This window comes from Lutra lutra, chromosome 11, assembly GCF_902655055.1.
Source record: "Lutra lutra chromosome 11, mLutLut1.2, whole genome shotgun sequence".
NCBI classification, from domain to species: domain Eukaryota; kingdom Metazoa; phylum Chordata; class Mammalia; order Carnivora; family Mustelidae; genus Lutra; species Lutra lutra.
The window spans coordinates 19839434-19864942 of NC_062288.1; the positions used below are offsets into that span (position 1 = coordinate 19839434).

Genomic DNA, 25509 nt, shown 5'->3' on the forward strand with positions numbered 1-25509 from the left:
ATAACTGGATGCCTTTAAAATCCCTATCTCCTAGTGCACTTAAGTGTTTGATTTACAGCACTGTTTCACATAAAATTTGTATGTAAAAGAGAAGTATTCTTGTATATCTTTCAAATCTTAAAAACTCAATTATAAACAACAAATAATCATATAGACTGAGAATGTTCTCTCTGTAGAGATACCAACATATTTCTACACCTCAGGGAAGCAATGGGTCACAACATCAAATCCCCATCAAAATCACCAACCATAGAAGAGGGCTCCAGAGCCATTCCAGTACCAAGAAAGTGAAGGTTTTAAAGTAGGGCACATCTAACATCCTCTAATAAAGAGAAAGGAATTTTTGCCTGTGATCACCAATGGTCTTTTCAGGTTCTACCAATTATGTCACAAGGAGTTAGGAAAGGTCCTGGATGCAAAAGGATTCCTTAGAATCTTAGGTAATCAGAGTTTTCCATTAACATCCATCTAAACTGCTTTAGTTTATCTTTGAAGTAGACTATTGTAGGAGTGTCAGCAAGACAGAGATGGGTAAGAGACTGAGGAATACATCTGCTTTTTGCTGTATTTTATTATAGCTCAAAAGTTTGTCATTAGTCATTGTTCAGTCACACTACACTTTTAAGTGTATTAAAATGCACTTAGGAAGGCAAAATATGTATGAACACAGCATCTTGGTAAAACAGCAAAAAAACAAAATCAACTCATAACTATAGATAACTGGTAAAATAAAGGAATATACCTCTTAAAGAAATATCCATTTGCTTCAAACTGTTCTCTTAGCATAAACTTCCCTCTGTACTCAATGATAAGTGCATCAGGAGGCAAATCTTTTGCAGATTTCAGAATTTTCTTATTTTTTTGTATATGGCTCTAAAACCAGAGAAATGTTGAGATTAATTAAACCTGATTGCTTTAAAGCTAACTACTCAAGATATGCATTAGAAAACGGTTTTGTTTCATAATTTTTTTGGGCAAATGATATATTTACCTCCACAGGAGGCTTGAAGAGCAAATTGTTGGTATTCAAATCTGATTTATTTATTTCTTTTTTGTCATTTCCATTGCCTAATCTCAGAGCTATTCTTTGTGCCTCCCTCTGAACACCCTCACTATACTGGTTACTGTTTGCCTCTTCATAGCGATCCATCCACGCTTTGATTTTTGTCTCCCATCCAAAATTTGAACCATCAGATGAAGGATCAATCTCTGGAGCTGAACCCTAAAATCACAGCAAACTAAGCATTAATATCTGGACTTCCAAGTATTTACATACACACACTCAAATAAATGATCATCTATGTAAAAGAATGTAATATAAAGTAGAGACAATGATAGGCTTTCAGAGGTCCTAGGGAAAAACAGACCATAAATGAGCAGCCTACTCCATCTTCATACTGCATGCCAGATAGGTAAGGACTTAGAAAACTAAAGGAGACCAAGTTATGTTGGACTAGCAAAAATTTAGCCTTCACTGATACCACTGTAGCCAAATGGGGGCCATTAATAAAACCGCAAATACTTCAAACTTTGGAGTCATTGCTAGCTATTGGTTAAAAAAAGGATAGCATGGGGCTGACTAAGCCTGCGTGGCTTAGTGTCCAACTCTCAAGCGTCCAACTCTTGACTGTGGCTCAAGTCATGATCTCAGGGCTGAGAGACAGAGACTCACATCAGCCCTGAGCTGGGTGTGGATTCTGCTTAAGATGTTTAAGATTGGAGTGCCTGGGTGGCTCAGTCATTAAGCGTCTGCCTTCGGCTCAGGTCATGATCCCAAGGTCCTGGGATAGAGCCTCACATCAAGCTTCCTGCTCGCAGGAAGCCTGCTCCTCCCTTTCCCACTGCCCCTGTTTGCGTTCCCTCTCTCATTGTCATTCTCTGTCAATAAATAAATAAAATCTTTAAAAAAAAAAAAAAGATGCTTAAGATTCTCTCTCCCCCACCTCTCCCTCTGCCCCTCTCCCACTGCTCTCTTGGGAGCTCTTTAAAAAAAAAAAAAATGAACTTTTTTATTAGAGACTGTCAGTATCTACCTTGTATTTATAGTTTTGACAGACTACAATTTTAACACATTTTATTTAAAAATACATGTTGATATCTTAATTTAGTGTAATTTCAAGATCTATAATCAACTGTCCACATGATAAATTTGACATAAGGAACAAAGTATCTCACAGAATGTGAAATGACCAAAATGGTCTATAGCCTAAATTCAAGGGTCACAGTGACAGCAAGGACCTTTGCTCTTCATCTATACCTCCTACTAAAAACCCAAAAGATAAGAATGCTTAGTGCAAAGTACAAAAAGTCACAGCCTCTCTTAATCTGTTACAGAGCAAAAAGTGGGGGGCACTTGGCTGGCTCAGTTCAAAGAGCATGCAACTCTTGCTCTTGGAATGGTAAGTTTGAGCCTCATGCTGGGTGTAGAGATTAACTTAAAAATAAAAAAAAATCTTACTGGACGCCTGGGTGACTCAGTTGGTTAAGTGGTTGCCTTAGGCTCAGTTCATGATCCCAGGATCCTAGGACTGAGTCCTACATCAGGCTCCCTGCTTGGTAGAAAGCCTGCTTCTTCCTCTCCCTCTGCCTGCTGCTCTGCCTACTTGTACTCTCTCTGTCAAATAAATAAATAAAATCTTCAAAAAATAAAATAAAATAAAATAAAAATTTTAAAAATCTTTAAAAAAAAAAAAGAACAAAAGGGGACACTTTTCTTGCTGGAATGCAACTTACAGACAGGCATAATTACCACACATTTTAAAAATATATTAAAATGTGGATGCCCACAACAAGGTTTTTGTTTTTGTTTTTTAAGATTTCATTTATTTATTTGACAGAGACAGAGAGAGCAAACACAAGGGAGAGAGTGAAGAAGGCGCCCCACTGAGCAGGGAGCCCAACCTGGGGCTCGATCCCAGGACCCTGGGAGCATGATTTGAGCCAAAGACAGACGCTTAACGACTGAGCCACCCAGGCACCCCTTCCAGAATGATTTTTTTTTTTAAGATTTTAATTATTTGACAGAGAGAGATCACAAGCAGGCAGAGAGAGAGGGGGAAGCAGGCTCCCTGCTGAGCAGAGAGCCCGATGCAGGGCTTGATCCCAGGACCCTGAGATCATGACCGGAGCCGAGGGCAGAGGCTTAGCCCACTGCGCCACCCAGGCATCTCCAGAATGACTCTTATTTGCAATCTTGGGATAAAAATCAATCAATGCAGATAACAAAAACTTTTGTTTCATTAGCATAATTCAGATTGTAAATGATTTTAACACATGACATTTCAATTTTTTGTAAATGCTATTCATCAATTTCTTTCTACAACACTGAACACCTTGATGAGAAAAGATTATTTCCTATGGTGAGTGCTGTGAAGTGTGTAAACCTGGCGATTCACAGACGTGTACCCCTGGGGCTAATAATACATTATACGTTTATAAAAAAAAGAAAAGAAAAACACAGGAAAAAAAAAAGCTTTTTTGGTTTCTTCAATAATTTTTTTTAGTACACAGAGGCCCTGAGACAAAACTGTTTAAGAACTGTCGCTTTAGGAAGGCATTTATTTTCTCAGTTGGTGTGAGATGTACTACTAATAAAGACTGTTATTTCTAAAGTATGTACAACCTACATAACTAAAATTTTAAAATCACATGTAGAATTCATAAAAGCTCTTATATATCCTGTTAGCCATGTACACATGTACAGTAAACACTAAAGTTTACCATTTGTCCACCTTCCATATAGGTAATTTTTATTACAAAAAGTTATCATTCTTTCCTACAATGAAACAAACTATAGTAAGTTGTTCAACTACTTGACAGGAATGTGTTTATTTTTACCAACTGATACTTTATGTAATTATATATTCAACATTATGATGACCACCTTGTAATAGATTTTTACACAAATATGAAATACTCCATATTAAGGCTTTCATCAGCTTTATTAAAGAAATCTAGTAATATCTTAGCTTTTATTTTTTATTTATTAATTTTATTAATTTTTATTTATTAATTTTATTTTTTACTTTTAAAAGATTTTATTTATTTATTTGACAGACAGCGATCACAAGTAGGCAGAGAGGCAGGCAGGGGCGGGGGAACCAGGCTCCCCGCTGAGCGGAGAGCCTGATGCGGGGCTCGATCCCAGGGCCCTAGGATCATGACCCGAGCTGAAGGCAGAGGCTTTAACCCACTGAGCCACCCAGGTGCCCCAAGAAATCTAATAAATTTTAAAGATTTTTTTCTTTCTTTTTTACCCCCCGCCCCCCACCAACCAAGCCTTCTACTGACCTGGTATATATTTGATGCAGTAAATTCTTCTGTATCTCTTCAACCTATAAATACTACAGAATTACTAACTGGAATTGCTGCATCTTAAAGAAAGTATCTTTGACTTAAGTAAAAAAATATCTTTAGGGGCGCCTGGGTGGCTCAGTGGGTTAAGCCTCTGCCATCGGCTCAGGTCATGATCAGGGTCCTGGGATCCAGTCCCGCATCAGGCTCTCTGCTCAGCGGGGAGCCTGCATCCCCCTCTCTCTGCCTGCATCTCTACCTACTTGTGATCTCTCCCTCTCATTCTCTCTGTCAAATAAATAAAATCTTCTAAAATATATGTATATATCTTTAAAGATTCACAAAGGATTATTAAAATTTCACTTTCTTAGTCACTTCTTTACATAATAAATGAAAATATTTCACTTAAGTAAAAGATACCCCATCTTCAATAAACCTATTGGGATGACTACAGGATGAATTAGAAAAGGAAACTACAGAGTACTGAGTTTCCACTGGGTAAATCCAAAAACCTTTTCAGACTGTACATTATGTCAGAGAATATCCCATAAACCCAAGTTTAATATATATATAGTAAGTATAAAAGTACAAACATATACTTTAACACAACTTTAACACAGAAAGAACATTTTTGTGCTTATAGTCTGTTGAATGTCACCATGTATTAACTTTCTTGAGAAAGAACTACAAAAGTATGCAGTAATCATCACTGCACAGGTGTTTAATGATTTGTTTTCCAGGGAATGTGGAATAATGAGTAACTATTATGCTTTACATGATGGGCACAACAAATAGACTGTAACATGCTCCCCACATCCTATTTTACTATCTGACAACTTGAGAAACCCATTATCCTTTAACCATATAACCTAGAAAGCTATCGACATACTATATAGCTGACCTCTGTTATCCAACACCTATCATTTGGGGGGGGGGGGGTAGAGCTAAAGAGCCTTGCCTCTCTCAGCAATCTGGCCATCTACAAAATTGAGGATATATTCTAATTAATTCAAGGTACAGGTGACTACTTTGTACTTCATGGTGATTTTACAGTATTTTATAACAACTTACTTGACTAAATCACTAGAATCCCAACTATGCAAAATACACAAATTTTCAAATTCTCAATGTGATTTTGCATTCATATGTCCAGTATATGAAGTGGTACTGGGAGGCATGGAATGCAATAACTGAAATTCATATTACCCCAAATTTTGATATTAGCTATTACTTACATACCACTTCCTTTTGCTTAATATTTTAACAATGTGAGTAAACTCCAAGAGTGGCATATTAATCAAAATAGGATTTTCTATTGTGCCACTTCTGATAAAGATATAATAAGCAATAAATGATACACAATGAAGAGAACATAAAAGATTATGGACAATCACTTAATAAGCTCCTGAAAAACTGACAGTTGGTACTAAGGACTTAAATTTAATGTATTTACCTTAACTCTTGATGACTTCCTAGATCCTTCACGAAAGGCCTGAAATAACATTAAATTCTGAGTGAGTTTTTCTTTAAACTGGATATAATATTTAAGAATCAATCAGTTCACTAAAGTCATCTACTAGAATATTATTCTATTATTAACAATAGAATGCAGACAGGGCGCCTGGGTGGCTCAGTCAGTTAAGCATCTGTCTTCAGCTAAGGTCACGATCCCAGAGTTCTGGGATCAAGTTCCCCATCAGGCTCCCCGTTCAGTGGGGAGTCTGCTTCTCCCTCTCCCTCTGCCCCTCCCTTCTACTTCTGCACTCATGCATGCTCGCTCTCTCTCTCCCCACCCCACTCTCAAATAAAAAAAAATTAAAAAAAAAGAGTGCAAACTTTGTATACCTGAAACTAAAATAACAATTTATGTCAACTATACTCAAATTAAAAAAAATGCAGATTATAAGAATATGTATATGATGCTGCCCAAAAAACCCTCACGTTTTCTGTGTGCTCAATTATTACAACCATGGAAAAATATCTGATTAAAATTGAAAGGGTATTAAAAATATTACAATAATTTTATTGAAGTCATGAGTTTGGGGAGTGATAAAATAATGTTACTACTTTAATTCTCTAAGTCAACTAGTAAGTGATTTGAACTTGTTGTGCTATTTAAGAAATAAGCACTGTGGTAAAAGAGAGTTGTATTTATTCAATAAGTATTTAGTGACAGCTCACTAATCTGCTGGGTCCTGAAGTGGTATTTAACATTTATCTTCATCATCACTCCACCCCAAAAGTCTCTAGGGGGACTAACAAACATAAGCCGAGAGTAAGCAATATAGACCCAAATATATTTAAGTGTCAAGTCTGTGTGTAGACTACATGTTAGAAGAAAGCAAGATTTACTAACAACAAAAACAAGGCAATGAACCTTCATGGGAAACATGGGAAAAGAGCTAGGTAGACTTTGGAGAATGGATGTACTCAGAGAGATGAACTGAAAGGAACCCAATCCTAATACTAAAGAAATATGAGGGGCACCTGGGTGGCTCAGGTCATAATCTCAGGGTCCTGGGGTCAAGCCACCCCCTGCCCCCGGGGGGTCTGGTACTCCTTCTCCCTCTGTACACCCCTCGTGCTCTCCCTCTCTCTCAGATGAATAAAATCTTTTTTTTTTTAAAGATTTTATTTATTTATTTGACAGAGAGAAATCACAAGTAGGCAGAGAAGCAGGCAGAGAGAGAGAGGAGGAAGCAGGCTCCCTGCTGAGCAGAAAGCCCGATGTGGGGTTCGAACCCAGGACCTGGGATCATGACCTGAGCCGAAGGCAGCGGCTTAACCCGCTGAGCCACCCAGGCGCCCCTGAATAAAATCTTCTAAAAAATTATGAAAAATATGAAAGAAGGCATTAAATAGGAAAAAATATGTCACAGTCAAGGAAAAATGAATAAACGCACTTGTACCTACTGAAGAGTATGAAATAAAATTGGCTAAAAATTAAAAATTAGATCTTGGAAGCCTTATTTTAAAAAGTCCGATTTTATGATTCTGACTCGAATACAGTTATGCTTTTCTTTACGGTAGAAGAATCAATAAAATACTTCTAAGCAGAGAAGAGATATAAGAGCAATATTCACAGGAGATGTTGCAAAGCAGAAAGATAAAGTTGGAGAAATTAAATATGGTATTTAATGAGGTGATGAGGGCTTAGATGAGTTTGTAGAAGCAAAAGAAGAAAAATTAAAAAGTAAGAGACATTCCAAAGGAAAAAATTAATAGTGCTTTTGAAAATCAATCTGAGGGGCGCCTGGGTGGCTCAGTGGGTTAGGGCCTCTGCTTTCGGCTCGGGTCATGATCCCAGGGTCCTGGGATCGAGCCCCGCATCGGGCTCTCTGCTCAGCGGGGAGCCTGCTTCCTCCTCTCTCCCTGCCTGCCTCTCTGCCTACTTGTGATCTCTGTCTGTCAAATAAATAAATAAAATCTTTAAAAAAAAAAAAAAAAAGAAAAAGAAAATCAATCTGAATGTCCAAAAGTAAAGATAACTTAAAGATTTTTGAGGCTGGGGGCGCCTGGGTGGCTCAGTGGGTTAAGCCACTGCCTTCAGCTCAGGTCATGATCTCAGGGTCCTGGGATCGAGCCCCGCATCGGGCTCTCTGCTCAGCGGGGAGCCTGCTTCCTCCTCTCTCTCTACCTGCCTCTCTGCCTGCTTGTTATCTCTGTCAAATAAATAAATAAAATCTTTAAAAAAAAAAAAAAAGATTTTTGAGGCTGGATAATAGCTATGCTGCTGAAATTAAAAAAAAAAAAGAATTTGAAAATAGTCACAATACACATCTTTTTCTATGCTACTCTGCATTATCACTAATATTAATACTTCATGGGGCACCAGGGCAACTCAATCAGTTAAGTGTCAGATTCTTTATTTCTGCTCAGGTCATGATCTAATGGTCAGGAGATGGAGCCCTGCGCCTCAGGCTCCATTCTGAGCACAGAGCTGCTTAAGAGCCTCTCTCTCAGGGTGCCTGGGTGGCTCAGTTGTTGGGTGTCTGCCTTCAGCTCAGGTCATGACCCCAGGATCCTGGGATCGCCCTGCATCAGGCTCCCTGCTGGGTGGGAAGCCTGCTTCTCCCTCTCCCACTCCTCCTGCTTGTGTTCCCTCTCTCGCTGTGTCTCTGTCAAATAAATAAATAAAACCTTAAAAAAAAAAAAAAGAGTCTCTCTCTCCCTCTGTCCCTTCCATGCTTAAAAAACAAAACAAAAACAACAGTACTAATACTTTATGTCAAAGTCCTGAACTGCTGAGACACCAATACCTTGCTACGGTTTTGAGTATTTAACAACTGTTATCTATCCAGAACATCTACTGTAAACTCCATTCAAATTTTTAACAATTAACTGTAACAGCAACAGGCTGAGTAAAAAGCAAAACTGTATATATCCTTTTGTTATATATTTTTTATTACATATTAACCTCAAATAATAGTAAAACCTTAAGAGTGGATACAGCTAACTAGATTTTTCTATGCACAGTTCCTGATTTTTTTTTCTAATCTTTGTCTACATTTACTAACATTACACGAGAGAAAAAAATCTCTCAAATACAAAGCAATATTCTGAAATAACTTTGATTCATTTTAAATAGCCAAAAGTCATTCCAGCCAGAAAAAAATCAGAAATCTATGCTTTACTCAAAAAATAGATCTGTAAAACCAAAGGACCTGAAACAAAAAATATACAAGGATAAAATTTCCAAGTAACATATTTTTTAAAAGATTTATGTATTTGAGGGGCGCCTGGGTGGCTCAGTGGGTTAAGCCACTGCCTTCGGCTCAGGTCATGATCTTGGGGTCCTGGGATCGAGTCCCGCATCGGGCTCTCAGCTCAGCAGGGAGTCTCTCTTTCTCTCTGCCTGCCTCTCCGTCTACTTGTGATCTCTCTCTGTCAAATAAATAAATAAAATCTTTAAAAAAAAAAAAAAAGATTTATGTATTTGAGAGAGAGAAAAAATAAATAAAAAGGAGAGAGAGAGATGAGGGTAAGCAGACTCCCCTCTGAGGATGGAGCCCAACTAGGGGCTGAGTCTCACAATCCCGAGATCACAATCTGAGCCAAAATCACTAGTTGAACACTTAACTGAAGAAGCCACCCAGATGCCCCTCAGGTAACTTTTTTTTTCTTAAGATTTTTTTTATTTATTTGACAGAGAGAGAGCACAAGCAGGGGGAGTGGCAGAAGGAGAAGGAGAAGCAGGTTCTATCCTAGGACCCTAGGATCATGACCTGAGCCAAGGGCAGACGCCTGTCTGAGCCATCCAGGCTCCTGAGAAGAGAGCATTCTAAATGGTTAGCATTCTAAATGGTTAAAGGAACAGCATAAGGAAAGGTAACACCCAGTAGGACACCTGGCTGGCTCGGTCAGTACAGCCTGTGACTCCCGATCACAGGGTCATGAGCTCAAGCCCCACACTGGGTGTGAAGCTTACTTAAAAAAAGAAAAGAAAAAGCTAACACACAGAAGTACAAGTAGAATTTAGTAACAAACTATCCACAATGGGTAAAATACAGGTAGAAGAATGGCAGAACTGGAGACAGGGACATAATGCGTGAAGACTGCTATAGTCAAGGTACATTTTAAGCAGAGAGGTGAAATTAGAAAATGCAAAGTACATGCTGCCTAGTAAACAACCAGATGATATCGTGAATTACTCGAGGAAAAAAATGCTTTCTTTGAAAAACCCTGATTATATTATCTAGGGATAATTTCACTCTACAATAGCAATGTAGTCATTGTGAAAAGTATTTTTTACCTTAGCAGACAAAAATCTTCAAAAGCATTTATAACAAACTTAATGAAAAAGTGGCCTAGAAATGATTCTGTGCCTCTACATCCTTGGGATAATTTATCACATAGAATTTAAGTGAAAAAAATCTACATGATAAGGAATTCAATAAATATGGGGGCTTATTAAAATGATTAAATATAATTCAGAGAATAAATATAAACAGTCATTCACAATCATTCTGTGCTCCTTTACCTGTTCATAAGCTATTAAAAATTTAGGACTCCCACTTCTGTTTTCTAAAACAGCAATTTTTTCTATATTATTTTAGCTTTTGCATTTCTAGGACTAGTTTCACTAGTGATGACTGCAAATCATTGTGCAAACATTCTTCTCTATTACACTCCAATCTTTTAAACATTAAAATTTTAAAATGAGTTTTAAAAAACTTAAGATTCTAACACCTTTTCTGGCTACCATCCAATACTCATCTGCCTTTCCTATAAAACTCAGCTCCCACCACTTTCCATATATACATCTTAAGAAAGGAAAAACTTACCTTTTTACACTTTGAAATATTTTGTTCTTTCTCCCCACTTTTTTTCCTTCTTTTATCATTAACCTTGGAAACTCTCGAAGCAGTTAGAGTAATCGATGTTGGGGTGTGCTGAAATGCAGTATATAATTCCACAGGAACCTCATCCCCACTCTCAGTTGCGCTGGTATCACCATCTTTCAAGGCAAAACAGAAACTATTGTACTTCCAATACTATTTCAAACAAAACAAAAAACAAACTACATGGCATTCTACATGGCAAACTGTTTATCTCCATCTGTCTGAAGAACATTTTTTTTTTACTTCCTCACCTCAAAGACATATTCAAATGCAAACTACAAGTACCATTTCTTACACACTAAACTAGATACAAAAGTCTGACATTACACAGAGATGGTGTGACTGTGGGAAAGCTGCAAGGAAATTCACAATTCCCTATGAAGGGGAATTTAGCCATATCTAGCAAAATTCTACATTTATTACCCTTTCACCCAGTAATCCCATTTCTAGTATGTATTCAAAGATAAAGTGAACGGAACCCCCCCCCAAAAAAAAACTTATCCAGAAGGGTTTCATTGAAGGTACTGGAAAATACTGGAAGCTTCCTAAATGTCCATCAAACAGGACGAGTTCAATAAACTATGATTATTCATTTGTAACCTAGTACTGTTTTAAGCCAAAATGAAAGTTTTATTTGCAGTTACACTTCTAAAATCTATTCTTAAAAATGAAAAACTACGGGGGCACCTGGGTGGCTCAGTGGGTTAAAGCCTCTGCTTTCAGCTCAGGTCATGATCCCAGAGTCCTGGGATCGAGCCCCACATCGGGTTCCCTGCTCAGCAGGGAGCCTGCTTCCCTCTCTCTCTCTCTGCCTGCCTCTCTGCCTACTTGTGATCTCTGTCAAATAAATAAATAAAATCTTTAAAAAAAAAATGAAAAACTACTATTCCATATGATAAACTAACAGATCACCATCTCTCTGAAAAGCAAACATATTTTAATACTTCTTTAAACCAATTTACCTTTGTAGAAAAACACGGATGATTTATAATTTTTATTTTCCTCTACTTCCTATGTTTTCTAAAATAAGTACATTCTTATTCTATAATCTGTAAAAAGAAAAGACTATTTAAAATCTCTACCTGATTTTAAGTCATATACACAATCAACATTCACTGCTAAGGTGTTTACATCTGACTAAAATACGCAGGCCACTCATTCTCTCCATCACACTGATCTTCATTTAGTATAGATTCTTTTCACCTACCTGACATATTCTCCCTTTTCCGGCGTTGTAGTAGCACTGCCCTCTCTTTATCCAAACTCCTGTATTAAAATATTAATGATTATTTATCAAACTTTCATGATTTTAGGTATAAGCAGATTGGTTTTAAACGTGATAAACTACAATTTCTCTAGTATGTTCTTGCTGAAAAATGAAAAGTATAAAATATATGTATTGTCCCTTGCCTTAGTTAGATCTTATCCAGCATAATTAGCAGTAGATGCCAGTTAAGTGACTCTACTGCACTTTTAAGAAAAAAACCTTTTACTTAGGAAACAGCAAAAAGTCTGTTAAAAAAAGAATGCTATTTCATGAAAAAGATGGAGTACCTTGAAGGGATGGAAAGAAATCAATCAACCTCTACATACCACTATAAAGTGACCTTCTGCAAATATTTTTAAGAGAAAAAAGGAAATGTGGCAAAAACTGTAATATACTATCACTTACCTAAGTAAGAAATACAAATATGTATGTATATATCTGTTTCTAATAAGGAAACAATGGAAAGAATTTTTTTATCCTACTTCAGGGGTGGAAGGACATAATCACATTAGCATATAGTCATAAAAATAAAGTACAAAACAATCCTAAAAATAAAAAGTAACTAGATTATTCATATATTTCTAATAGGAATGTAAAATGGTACAACTGATCCACAAAACAGCTGGACAATTTTGTGTAAAACTAAACATGCCACTACCATGTGACTAAACAACTGCACTTCTAGGCATTTAACCCAGAGAAGACAAACTTAACACTCACACCAAAACCTGTACACAAATGTTCACAGCCACTTTATTTGTAATAGCCCAGAAGTGGAAAAGACCCAAATGTCCTTCAATGGGTAGGTGGTTACTGTACATATATATCACAGAACACTACTCTGCAGTAAGAACGAACAAAATACTGGTAACACGCAACGAATTAGCTGGCTCTCCCGAGAATTATGCTGAGTAAAAAAAGCCAATCCCAAAGGTCACATACTTTATGACTCCATTTATACAACATTTTTGAAATGACAAAATTATAGCCATGGATTATAGATTACAGCAATGGAGTTGCCAAAGGTCAGGTATGAGAGGGGTGGGAGAAGTGGAAGGTGGTGTGGCCGTTAAATGCAACATTAGGGATCCTCTCCATGGAAATATTTTGTTTCTTGACTGTATCAATGTCAATATACTAACCGTAATACTGTATTAATAGTATTGCAACATGTCACTATAAGGGGGAACTGGGTAAAGTATATACAGAATTTCTGTATTATTTCATAACTGTATATGAATCTGTAATTAACTCAAAATAAAAGGTTTTATTTTAAAAAATCAAAAATAAAATAACATCAACATAGTGTGTATTCAGCTGGTGTTATAATCACACAGTGAAATCCTTTTAAGGGACTTTAAACACAGTAACTATACATTCCTTGTGGAACAAAACTTAAGAAAAAAAGTTCTAACTCTTTTACATAGGGGCTCCTGGCTGGCTCAGCAGTGGAGCATGCAACTCTTGATTTCAGGGTCATGAATTTGAGCCACAATTTGGGTGTAGAGTTTACATTAAAAACAAATAAATAAATTAATTAAATGAACTGTTTTACACAATCATATGGTTGGTGCTAGTGTTGGTATTGTTGCTCTGAGACCACTGTATTTTTCTATGAAATGAAGCAACTAAGTAATTGGTGAGATTCTAATTACATTACTGTCTATACTGCTGGGAACTAGGAGGTAAAAATGGAATACAGAAACGGCTAAATGAAAACTTTATATTCCTAAATTTAAATTGCAATTATCTGTATAAACTCATGTACTTTATCTTAAAAATAACACACAAAACGTTATTTCCTAGCTTTGTCTAAAAAGACAAAGACCTAGGAACATGACCAATCCGGTAGGAAGGAGCATGACTAAGCTCTCAGATTCTACAACTGAAAACCAATTCTCAGAGGCACAAGAGTATAAAATAAGCTCGAGACTTCTTATACCAGAAAGCACAAAACCTATCAAGTACCAGTAGGATACGGTCATAAGGGCTCAAGAGCAAACTTGATGAGGTTCCCAATGACCAAAACTGGACAAAATTTGAGTATCAATAAGAATGATAACTGCAACAGACTGATATCCAAGATGTTTAAATCTCTGAATTCATAATGATACTTAAATTTCTTTTCAGTATTCTCAACACTAGTAAATAAAGGGTCAGAATCAACAAACATTTATCCTGCCTTTCCTTACCGAAATACAGTTGACTCTTGAACAACATGAAGAGTTAGGGGCACCAACCCCCCCTGTGCAATCAGATATCTGCATATAATTTTTGATTTTCCAAAAACTTAAACTACTAAAAGCCTACTATTGAGTGTCAGCCTACTGATAACAAACTGTTGATTAACACATATTTGGTATATGCATTATACATTCTTACAGCAGAAGTGCACCAGAGAAAAGAAAATGTAATTAAGGGGGGGCACCTGGGTGGCTCAGTCAGTTGAGCATCTTGTCTTCAGCTCAGGTCATGATCCTAGGGTCCTGGGATTCAGCCCCACATTCGAATCTGCTGGCTCCCTGCTCAGCAGGGAGTCTGCTTCTCCCTCTTCATCTGCCTCTCCCCCCAACACCTCGTGCCCTCTCTTTCTCTCTCAAATAAAATTTAATTTAAAAAAGAAAATGTGATCAAGGAAGTCATAAAAATCATTTACATACTGTATTGAAAAAAATTCACATTAAAAAAAGAAAAAATCCACATTTAAGTGGATCTGCACAGATCACAACTATGCTGTTCAAGGGTCAACTGTATTTCTTAAGAGCACTGAACAGTTAATATGGGAGAGTTTGTTTCTATAGAAATATTCCAGCTAATAAGTTATAAGCAATAAGATTAACATGGCACTAACTTGCAACCCCTAATAAATTAATGGATCTAAATAAGGACTATCAATGTGTCCTATCACAGAGACAACCAGATATTATGTGCTACCTGACAGAACAGTCTATGAAAAATCCTCCTCTCAGCACTCCCCCAAAAATCCCATCACACACTTGTTTACAGAAATACAAAGGATATAGAAACTGGTTATTATCATGATAATGCAATCAGCAAACAAGTCAGAACAAACAATTCAGTTCCTTAAAAGTGAGACCAGAGTTGGTGGGGTGATGGAAGGAGGTTTGTATTACCAGAGTCTTAAGAGACAGATGTATATCAACCAATCAGTATTTTAACCGTGGTTGAATGATAATAAATTTTATTGCATGTATAATAATGGTTTGGGGTTGATTTTTAAAAAATTCTTTTACAGATATATATTGAAAAACATATAAATATATATATATTGAAATACATAGGGATACATGTGTATGAAATACTGTATCTGGGATTCCCATTAAAATGTGTGAAAGGGAGAAGATATGTATGACAGTATAAATGAAAAAGATTGTTGAAAATTATTGAAGCAGGGTGGTGGAATAATTTTTTTTATGGAATACGTGGATCTAGTAACTCTTTAACATAGTGCACTCCCATGAAAAAAGATGCCATCACTTAGAAGATGTGCTACTATTTTATGCACTAATAATAAATTAAAAAAAAAAAAACAAAAAACTCCACAAAGTAAACTATGGCATATTATCAATGGAAAGACTCCTTTAGAGATGTCAGAATACAAAAAAAATATAATGAACATAAAAATGTAAAGTTTATCTTAGAATTGATGAAACACAGTAATCCATTAATTGTTTAATCCAGAATTCATACATAAACCTCTCTTAACAGAAGATTACTTCAGTAAATTAACTGGAAATCTTGTAAGTATGCACAACTTACCTAGGCTGACAACGTTCACATAAGTATGTATCAGGAATATGCTGCCTGTCAATCCCCATGCAGTCAATATGTTGCCAAACACTTAAAGAAAAAGCAGAACATATAAAATGTTAATAGAATATTCTTAATTTAAGATTTGTCTATTTAACTATCACTTAGTAAGCACACACTTTGAGTTTAGCACTGTAAAAGGTGCTGTGAGGAATTCATAAAAATATGTCCTTGGGGAGATAAAACTTTGAGATGCTCAGGAGGACAAATACAGGATTATATATATATATATTTATTTCTAAAGCAAATATAACTTTTAATGTGAAAGGTAGTATACATTATAAATATTATCAAAAGTCACAGCATGAAGATGTCCACACTATTTTAAGTAATGGGAAAATAACCCTGGCGAATAATGGACTTGAATTAAAACCTCATTTGGGAGATTAGAAAGAAATGATGTCATTATAGCAACTTTTCTCAAGTAGACAGATATAAGGAGCAACAGCCAGCAGGCAGTTATCAATATGAAGGGGGATTTTCATTCTGAGACATAAAGGGGGGTAGAACTGGATTAGTAAAGTGTAGTCAGATTATACAGGACTCAAAATTCAGGATGTGTACAGATCTCCTCTGACAGGCACGAGGTAAAACTAGAGGTGCTTTGGTGGTATACAGTTAATTCAAAGAAGAAACCCAAAGTAGAAAAAACAACTAAGACGATTTTCCAACATTCCAAAACTTAAAGAAGGACAGAACTAAAAAGCAGCAGAGAAGTTAAAGAATCCAAGATACATTCCATAAGGATAGGGATTAAACCTATTCTGTCCTCAAATTATTTTTATGGAATACATGGATCACTTTGAGGCAATCTCTCAATTTGCTACTATTACTTATTTTGTTGCCAGGACTTTAATTGGCCCAAAGCTGACAGACAGATAGATAGATAGACAGATAGATAGATCTTAATTATTCTTTATATAATAATTAGCCATTTCAAATATATCCCTACTGAGTTAACTATAGTATGCTCTTCACTTCTAAACTGGGAAAGCTGGGAAAAGAATTGGTAGAAGATGGAAGGTAACAAAACATAAGATGGGGGGGGGAGTGAGAAATAAAAGCAGAGCACCTGACAAGGCAGGTTAGAATAACAAACTAAATTAAATTTGGTAAGTAATAATGTCATGCAGATGAAAGTAGAAACAAAACTAGAAAATGCAATAAATGATCTGAGCTCTAGGTGTCAAACTTGAAAGAGGAGTATAGGCAGGAGGTACATGAACATACACAGAAGCAATACAGAACAAAAAGAGAGAAAAAGAGGTAAAGCCTTGCAAATATACTACAGATTAAGTAGTAGAAAAATAGAACAACAACAACAACAACAAAAAACAGATTCATAACAGAGAGCAGTTGCTGAGAAGCAAATACCTTGAACAATCCAAAAACTGAACCGGTCCTTCAAGAATTTGCAGACAGGTATAAATCCTAAGGACTATTTCACTATTTTCTAATTGAGATAATTCTATATTATATCTAGATCATTGTAATGAAATCGAAAGAAAACACTGCATTAAAATGAAAACACTGCCAAATGGTAAGTAATTTATCACATTAGACAAGATCAGCTAAGAGAAAGCTATTATTACATGATCAGTTAAAATATGAACTAAAATTTCCTAATTATTTAAAAAAATAATGAAGAAAACAAGTTATCATTGAAGTTATTTTTTTAGTTTTTAAATTTACCTCCTGAATAAATTTACTGAGGTGACTGTTCATACTAATGATATGTGTCACAGGTAATGAGTATTTATTTTTAAATTTTAAAAGGTATCACAATAATTTTACTAAAATTCAAAATATCACATCTTTACACAAAAATGTCAAATTTCACTCTCCAGTTAAGACTAATTCCCTCCTTCTGGCAAAAGTAAATCAGCTTTTTTTTTTTTTTTTTAAAGATTTTTTTTTTTTTCTTTTTATTTGACAGAGAGATCACAAGCAGGCAGAGAGGCAGGCAGAGAGAGAGGAGGAAGCAGGCTCCCAGAGAGAGCAGAGAGCCCGATGCGGGGCTCGATCCCAGGACTCCGAGATCATGACCTGAGCCGAAGGCAGCGGCTTAACCCACTGAGCCACCCAGGCGCCCCAGTAAATCAGCTTTTTAAAATATAACCCTATATGCATGTTTTTATCAGTAACATTCAACTCCTAATCATGTAATAGATGGGAAGAATATTACAAATAATGCAAAGTAATTTATATTTGGCTCTAAGATGTATTTTTACACTCATACTCAAATATGGGTATATGTTATACTATTTCAAATCAAATAATGAAGCATTGCCACAAACATCTGACCTAGGAAATTGTGTAAAGCCACCAAAATATCTTACCCCCTACAGTACACTGCTTAAATCCTCTCTGCTTCCCACTGTACAGGGGATGGACTCAGTAACTTTCAGGCTAAAATCCTACAGTTCCCTCTCCACCCTCCCCAACTCCCTCCCCTGCAAAACAAATCAAAAAACAAAACAAAACAAAAAAACAAAAACAAAAACAAAAAAAGAAAAGAAAACCCCACTTTCTGTCCCAATCACACCTTCTCTAGGGGAGGAGGCCTTTCTTGGTGGTTGAACCAGGGTTGGGGGAGGGGAGACTGTGGTTCTGGTTCAAGGAGACTCCAGAGGGCTGCAAGGTTCAAGTCAAAAGGAGGTGAGAGAGTCAGGTCAAACAGACATCAATCAAAATGTATAATTCCCCCAAACTGGAAAATCACAGTTGACTATACAGCACAAATAATTCCAAAGGAAATTCAGAGGGCTCATTTTTCTATCTTGTCTACCACTATGTGTAGTTGTATTATTATTGGATGAGCAAAAAGAGAGATGGGATCCTATACGAATGAAGTTCAGAACCGACTGCCTATTACTCAGTTAACAATGAGGATTTCTAACAAACTCTAACAGAGCTTCTTTCCCATAAGGAATTTTTCTAGCAAAACACACTGCATTGATACTAGCAATGCATCAAAAAAAAAAAAAAAAATGTGTTCATCAATTCCTTTAAAAGTGACTTTATCTTCTCCAAGAATAACAATCAAAGGTTAGCAACATTCAAGAAGAGTAAACGAACAGCATAAGGTATTTTACCTGCATTTGTCACAACAGATCATATATCCATCATCATGTGTAAAACCACATATGCACCTGGTTACATCAGTACCGTAACTTCCATCCTCAGATGTGCTGATTGTTGTAGCGCTGGAAGTTTCATCAAAGTTAGGAGTGGCAAATATGCCTACTTCATTTTTGCTAATAAGAACTGATGGAGGAGGGGAAGCCGGAGGTGTTGGAGGAGGACGAGCACCATAATTATGGTCCTGGATAATTGAACACAAATACAGCACAATATAATTCCAACAACAGTATGAACTTAGATAAAAGTCAGTCCTTAATTTGAATATTCAAGAAATATGAAATTGACCCATTTCTTCCCTAATACCTTTAAAATAATGACTTGGTGAAGCTAGATATTAAACCATACTAGTAAGTGAAAATGTCTACCCAATCTCAGTCACCTGCACAAGGACTTCCCTCAAACTCCATGCCCTCACCTCCCTAATCAAAAGATATCCTCAAAGTCTTTTGGTTAAAGAGCTCCGCCTTCAAGATAGAAGCAGGTACAAGATGTGAAGATAGGGGTTAAAAACAAAACAAACAAACAAAAAAAAACCCACAAAAAAACTCAGGAATGTGGAGACATTCTTGAAGAATAACAAAAACAACTAATAAAGACATATTATCCCTATATAGATTTTTAAAAATTTGGTGTTTACTCTGGTCCCGGAGGTAAAAATCCCTCATAATTTACCCGGATAGTATCACAAATGTGTCCAGTTCTGTAACTGTTACAATCTAACTTGTACCTAGCTATGCAACAAGTGAATGAGTTTAGATAACCCTTCATTTTTGCAGCTATGAAATGGGGACAAAAATTATGCCCATCTGATGAAGGTGGTTTGGAAGATTAAATGAGATAATATATGTAAAAATGTTTAAAGTTTGGCACATAAGTGCTCAATAAGTAGCAATTATATAATTATAAAATTACTTTATAATTTAGAATCAACAGTAGATAGTAAATACAACCCTATTTTTTTATAGAGAAGGTAAAGAATTATAACACTAAACTATTAATAGCATAAAATGCATAATGATAAGAGTAAGATTAATAATAAAACTTCTAGGGAATGCCTCTTTTAGAATTTTAATCCCTCAATATAGTGAGAGTAATAAAAAGTTAAACTATAAATTACATACCTAATTATTTAGATAATATAAAACAAGTATTTTTTCTAAATATTGTTTTAGGTACAATACCACATCTACTTTCAACCTCTAGATATAAAAAGTACCCTTTGAGAGAAATATTAGACACTTACCGCATAGGGCAAACCGATGTAACTGTGTGAATGATGCGAGCTGCTGGTATATAACTGGTGGGGATAACTGTTGGATTTCTCAACTACCACAGGGCTAGCTTCTACGGATTCTGGTCTGGAGGGGGAAGAGTTGCATTAAAGAGAATTCCACTCATTTTTGTTCTGTTCATCCATTTAAAATTCTAAGCATTTATTTCATATAAATTGTTTCTACACAAATGTCATTATTTCTTTTTTTTTTAAGATTTTATTTATTTATTTGATAGACAGAGATTATAAGTAGTCAGAGAGGCAGGCAGATAGCGAGGAGGAAGCAGGTTCCCTGCTGAGCAGAGAGCCCGATGTGGGGCTCGATCCCAGAACCCTGAGACCATGACCTGAGCCGAAGGCAGAGGCTTTAACCCACTGAGCCACCCAGGCGCCCCCTGTCATTATTTCTATACAAATGTTTTTTCATAGTAGGCAGACACCCTGTGGATGAGATATATCCTATATATCCTATCTAGATTCTGTGTCCTAACAACAAAACTTTTAAGTAAAATAATATCTTACCTCCAAGTTCAAATATAGTTGCCCTCTCATTAGGAAAAATTATCAGAGATTAAACATTCTTTAATATACTCAGTGGCACTGGGGACACTAAACACAGGGGAGGAGAAAAGTGGCAGAGAGAATTTAAACAGGAGGAAGAACACACTGAATCTATGTAGAACCCAATGTCAATGTGAGGTACACATTTCAATGTTCAAAACTGTAGGTCTACATTAGTGTGCCAAGATGTAACGAGGCTCTGGAAAATATCATTAAAGTTAATGAATAGTTAAGAATAAATAATAGTAATTAATAAATAAATAATAAATAAAGTTAAGAAATAGCAAACTTCACAACGAACCAAGGTTTGCTTACAAAAAAATATAAGCAGCAGGTAGAGTAAGATCAGCAGTTCTCGCCTACAATGGTTAGGTGATGACCTGACCATCGAATTATACAAATGGGACTAACAACTCACCCACTGTCACTGACATATAAGCTCCCTGGCCTAACATTATACATATATCACTTTCCCAATTTCCTTACTCATATCAATCCTCCTGAACCCTATCCTGGTAATTCCTATTGATCAATATGGTAGTAAACCTACTTCTGAAGCCAATTCAGAATAAAATTACTTTCTGGCTTGCATACACAAAACATAACCTGTTTCTGTGCCTTTATTCTTATCGCAGCCACCAACTGAGAAGATTTTTTCATAACACTCCTTATCTTACCTCGCATTAAAAACTTGCCCTTAGAACTTAGTACTTTTGCACTCCTCATGGTTTAATACTTCTTCATGTACTTACACCCTGGTTTCATATTTCTATAGTCAACTGCTTCTTGATATACTGCCCCCCCCAATCCCCTGTACAAAGTCTCAATTTAGCTCTAAGTGGCTGCTGTTGTTAAGACCTAGTATTACACAACCAGGAGAGAACAGAAGCACAAACTGAAGTTGTCACATGGTTCTGGAGGAAATAGCAGAAGAGCCTCCAAAAATTTTCTGAATACTTTGAAAATCAATGCCTATGCTGCTATTTTAAAAATTATTTGATTACTTTCTTTTAAAAAAGAAATTTTTAAATTTTAAAATCAACACATTCTCACTGCATAAAACTTAAATACATAAGAAAGTGAAAGATGTCTTCATCCAAATCTCAAACATACCCATGTTAAGAGGCCATGTAACTCCCTCTAAATTTTTTCTATCCATAAATAAATCTAAGAGCTGTTTATTTTTCTTCATTTTTTAAAAACATACAATGTATTATTTGTTTCAGGGATACAGGTTTGTGATTCATCAGTCTTAAAAAATTCACAGCGCTCACCATAGCACAAACCCTTTTCAATGACCACCACCCAGCCACCAGAGCTATTTATTTCAAAAACTGAGAATATACAGGGGCGCCCGGGTGGTTCAGTCAGTTGGGCGGGTGCCTTTGGCTCAGGTCATGATACCAGGGACCTGGGATGGAGACCCGCATGGGCTCCTTGCTTGTCAGGAGCCTGGTTCTCCCCCTCCCTCTGCTTGCCACTCCCCCTGCTTGTTCCCTCTCTCTTGTCAAATAAATAATCTTTTTAAAATTATAAAAAGTGAGAATATGCTATATTTGCTTTTTCATAATCAGCTTTTCCAATGTCAATACTTATTACCTTATTTTTGCTAATAACTACTGACTTCAATATATAAGTGTACATAGTACTTAACAATTTCCCTATTCGGGAGAAGACGCCTGGGTGGCTCTGTCAGTTAAAGTGTCAGATTCAATTTTGGCTCAGGGCATGATCTCAGGATTGTGCAGTCCAGCCCCACATGGGCTCCATGCTCAGCACACAGTCCACTTGGGAGTCTCTCTCCCTCTCCATTTGTCCCTCCCCCCACTACACATGCTCTCTAAAAAGAAAGAAAACAGTGGCACCTGGGTGGCTCAGTGGGTTAAAGCCTCTGCCTTCAGCTCAGGTCATGATCCCAGGGTCCTGGGATCGAGCCCCCATCAAGCTCTCTGTGAAGCAGCTCTCTACTTCCTCCTCTCTCTCTCTGCCTGCCTCTCTGCCTACTTGTGATGTCTGTCAAGTAAATAAATAAATCTTAAAAACTAAATAAATAAGTAAAAAGAAAGAAAACAACTTCCTTACTGGTGATATTTGTTCTTCATTGTTAAAGGTATCACTGCATTTGCACACTGTTCAATGTATCTTCTTAAAATACATGGGAGTATTTCTACAGTATGATCCCTGGGAGATAGAAATGCTCAACAGAAGGGTAAGTGCATATAAAATGGATAGGTACTAGCAAACTGCCTTTGAGTGATTTACAATATTGATTGCTTTAAAATTCTTCAACAATTACACAGAAGGAAGAAGTCAGGGCTCGTGGGTGGCTCAGTCAGCAAAGCATCTGACTCTTGATTTCACCTGACTTATGATCTCTGGGTCCCAGGACTGAGCCCCATGTTGGGTTCTATGCTCAGCTGGGAGGCTGCTCAAGGATTCTCCCCTCCTCTCTACCTCTGCCCCTCCCATGGCCTGTGCTTGAGCATGCTGCCTCTTTCTCAAATAGATAAATAAATCTTTTTTTAAAAAATTAGGATGGGGTACCTGGGTGCCTCAGTGGGTTAAAGCCTCTGTCTTTGGCTCAGGTCATGATCCCAGGGTCCCGGAATCAAGCCCCGCATCGGGCTCTCTGCTCATCGGGGAGCCTGCTTCCTCCCCCCACCCCTCTCTGCCTGCCTCTCGGCCTACTTGTGATCTCTGTCAAAAATATAAAATAAAATCTTCAAAAATAAAAATTAAAAATTAAAAAATTTATGTTGAAGGAAGAAGTGAAATTTAGGGAATTCCTGATCTATAATACTACTATTAAGGCAACATGGAGGTATTCTGGTCAAAAGAGAAAGACTCAGACTTAAGAATTAGATCAAACTCTGAATATACTATTGAAGAGTATAGCAAAAACTTCGGTATTTTGGAGTAGTTAATGGTTCAGTATAAAAAAATTTTCAGCACAAAAGCAGTTAAGTTCAAGCATGTAAATAAGTCACAAATGCATAACCTCATGATTCAAATTAAAGCTATACCACTGACTATTTGGCAATAGAAGAAAGTAGAAATTCTTTATCAAGATCCTCATTTCTAATGCTGCTGCTTATACCAAAAGTAATTTTAAGAAGGTGGTAATGGTCACTTTTTTTAAAAAATCTGGTTGATGGGGTCCCTGGGTGGCTCAGTCAGTTTAAGCGTCTGCCTTCTGCTGGTGTCATGATCACAGGGTCCTGGGATCCAGCCGCGCGTCAGGCTCTCTGCTCAGCAGGAGTCTGCTTCTCCCTCTGCCTGCCCCTCCCCCCACTTACACATACTCTCTAATAAATAAATATTTTTTAAAACATTTAAGAAAAAAATATTTTAAGGATTTTTCCTGAACCATAAGATAGCATTTTAAAAAAGTCATACAATATATATCATTAGAAATATTCTTTATAAGTTTCACGGTGCTAAATATCCTCAAAACTCTACATTTCTGTAACACTGTAAACATGAAAACAACTTTGTGACAAATACCAAAAGTCAAACATCCTTTGATCCAGTAATGCCATTTTCAGGAATTTATCCTAAGAAAGTAATTCCCACTAGATGAAGACCTGCAGATTTGAGATGTTTATTGTAATACTATTCATAAAACAATATGTAAGAGGAGAACTCATTTAAATATCCAGTCAAAAAATGACTAATTATATCCAAGCAAACCTACTATATTTACAGATGGGTAACACCTTGGCAGGAACTCTTAGTAACAAAAACAACTATACTGAGATTATAGAAGTTTCCATCAAAATCTTCTGGACCATTTCATAAAGCTTTAATAAATTTCTAATGTAGAGCTAAAGGGATAATATGCAATAACAAATTTTTATGTGAACGGTTGCTATAGTGCTCTGTTTAGCCTATATACTTATATATATATCTATACACACACACACACACACACACATATAAATACGAATATAGATATACCATTTATCATAAAGAAACATTAGCATATTTCTATACATAATTACGTATCAAAACATAAATCATGCTGCTTTTTTCATCCTAGAGACCGATAAGATTTCAACCTTTATAATTCTGATGTCAGTTTTCAAGTAGTAAGATACTTACTTGTACTCACTCATATATGGCTTTGTATGTGTTTTTAAATCACTGAAACAATGATCACTATCAAAGAGATACTCTCTATCCATGGGAAACTTTCCAAAAGATAATCACTCTCTAATCTGAGAATTCAGTGTTTAAAAAAATAACATGCAATTAAAGTATTCATAATATATGAGCACTAAGAGGAGCACGTGGGTGGCTCAGCTGGTCAAGCGTCCAACTCTTGGTTTTGGCTCCGGTCATGATCTTACAGGATCATGAGATGGAGCCCCATGTTTGGTTCTGAGCACAGCAGGAAATGTGCATTTTTTCTTCTCCCTCTGCCCCTACCCCTGTTCGCACATGCTCTAATAAATAAATCTTCAAAAATAAATATAGATAGATACATGCAATAAGGTATGGCCAAATGGTCAAAACAGAATTTGTACATGAACTCTCTTTTTCAAAACTCTGAATTCTGTTTCCCACAAATTGAGGACATGAAATGCATACAGAGTTTCTAATATGCAACTTGGCTCTAAAACCAAATTTAAAAATATGCTCTCTTAAAAAAGAAATATGCTCTCTTGTTGACTAAGCCAACACTCAGATACTGACTGGTTCTTTTGGAAGTTCCCTAATAGCTAATAAATGCAGAAGGAATGATCAAAGTAGAAAAATCACGAATTTTCAACCCTCTAGAGATGACGGATTTAGGCAAA

The 25509-nt window shown here is 36.4% G+C and overlaps 1 protein-coding gene across 4 annotated transcripts in view; it reads right to left on the reverse strand.

The window, feature by feature from the left end:
• KMT2E (lysine methyltransferase 2E (inactive)) overlaps nucleotides 1-25509 on the reverse strand; it is a 98616-nt gene that overhangs the window by 27078 nt on the left and 46029 nt on the right. For all 4 annotated transcript variants that reach the window (XM_047695774.1, XM_047695776.1, XM_047695773.1 and 1 more), the window contains 8 exons: nucleotides 20120-20234; nucleotides 18828-19057; nucleotides 15682-15762; nucleotides 11842-11900; nucleotides 10578-10750; nucleotides 5747-5785; nucleotides 992-1222; nucleotides 743-873 (listed from right to left, as the gene is read on the reverse strand). In XM_047695774.1, the coding sequence (XP_047551730.1) occupies nucleotides 743-873; nucleotides 992-1222; nucleotides 5747-5785; nucleotides 10578-10750; nucleotides 11842-11900; nucleotides 15682-15762; nucleotides 18828-19057; nucleotides 20120-20234 (1059 nt within the window). The remainder of the gene's footprint in view (nucleotides 1-742; nucleotides 874-991; nucleotides 1223-5746; nucleotides 5786-10577; nucleotides 10751-11841; nucleotides 11901-15681; nucleotides 15763-18827; nucleotides 19058-20119; nucleotides 20235-25509) is intronic.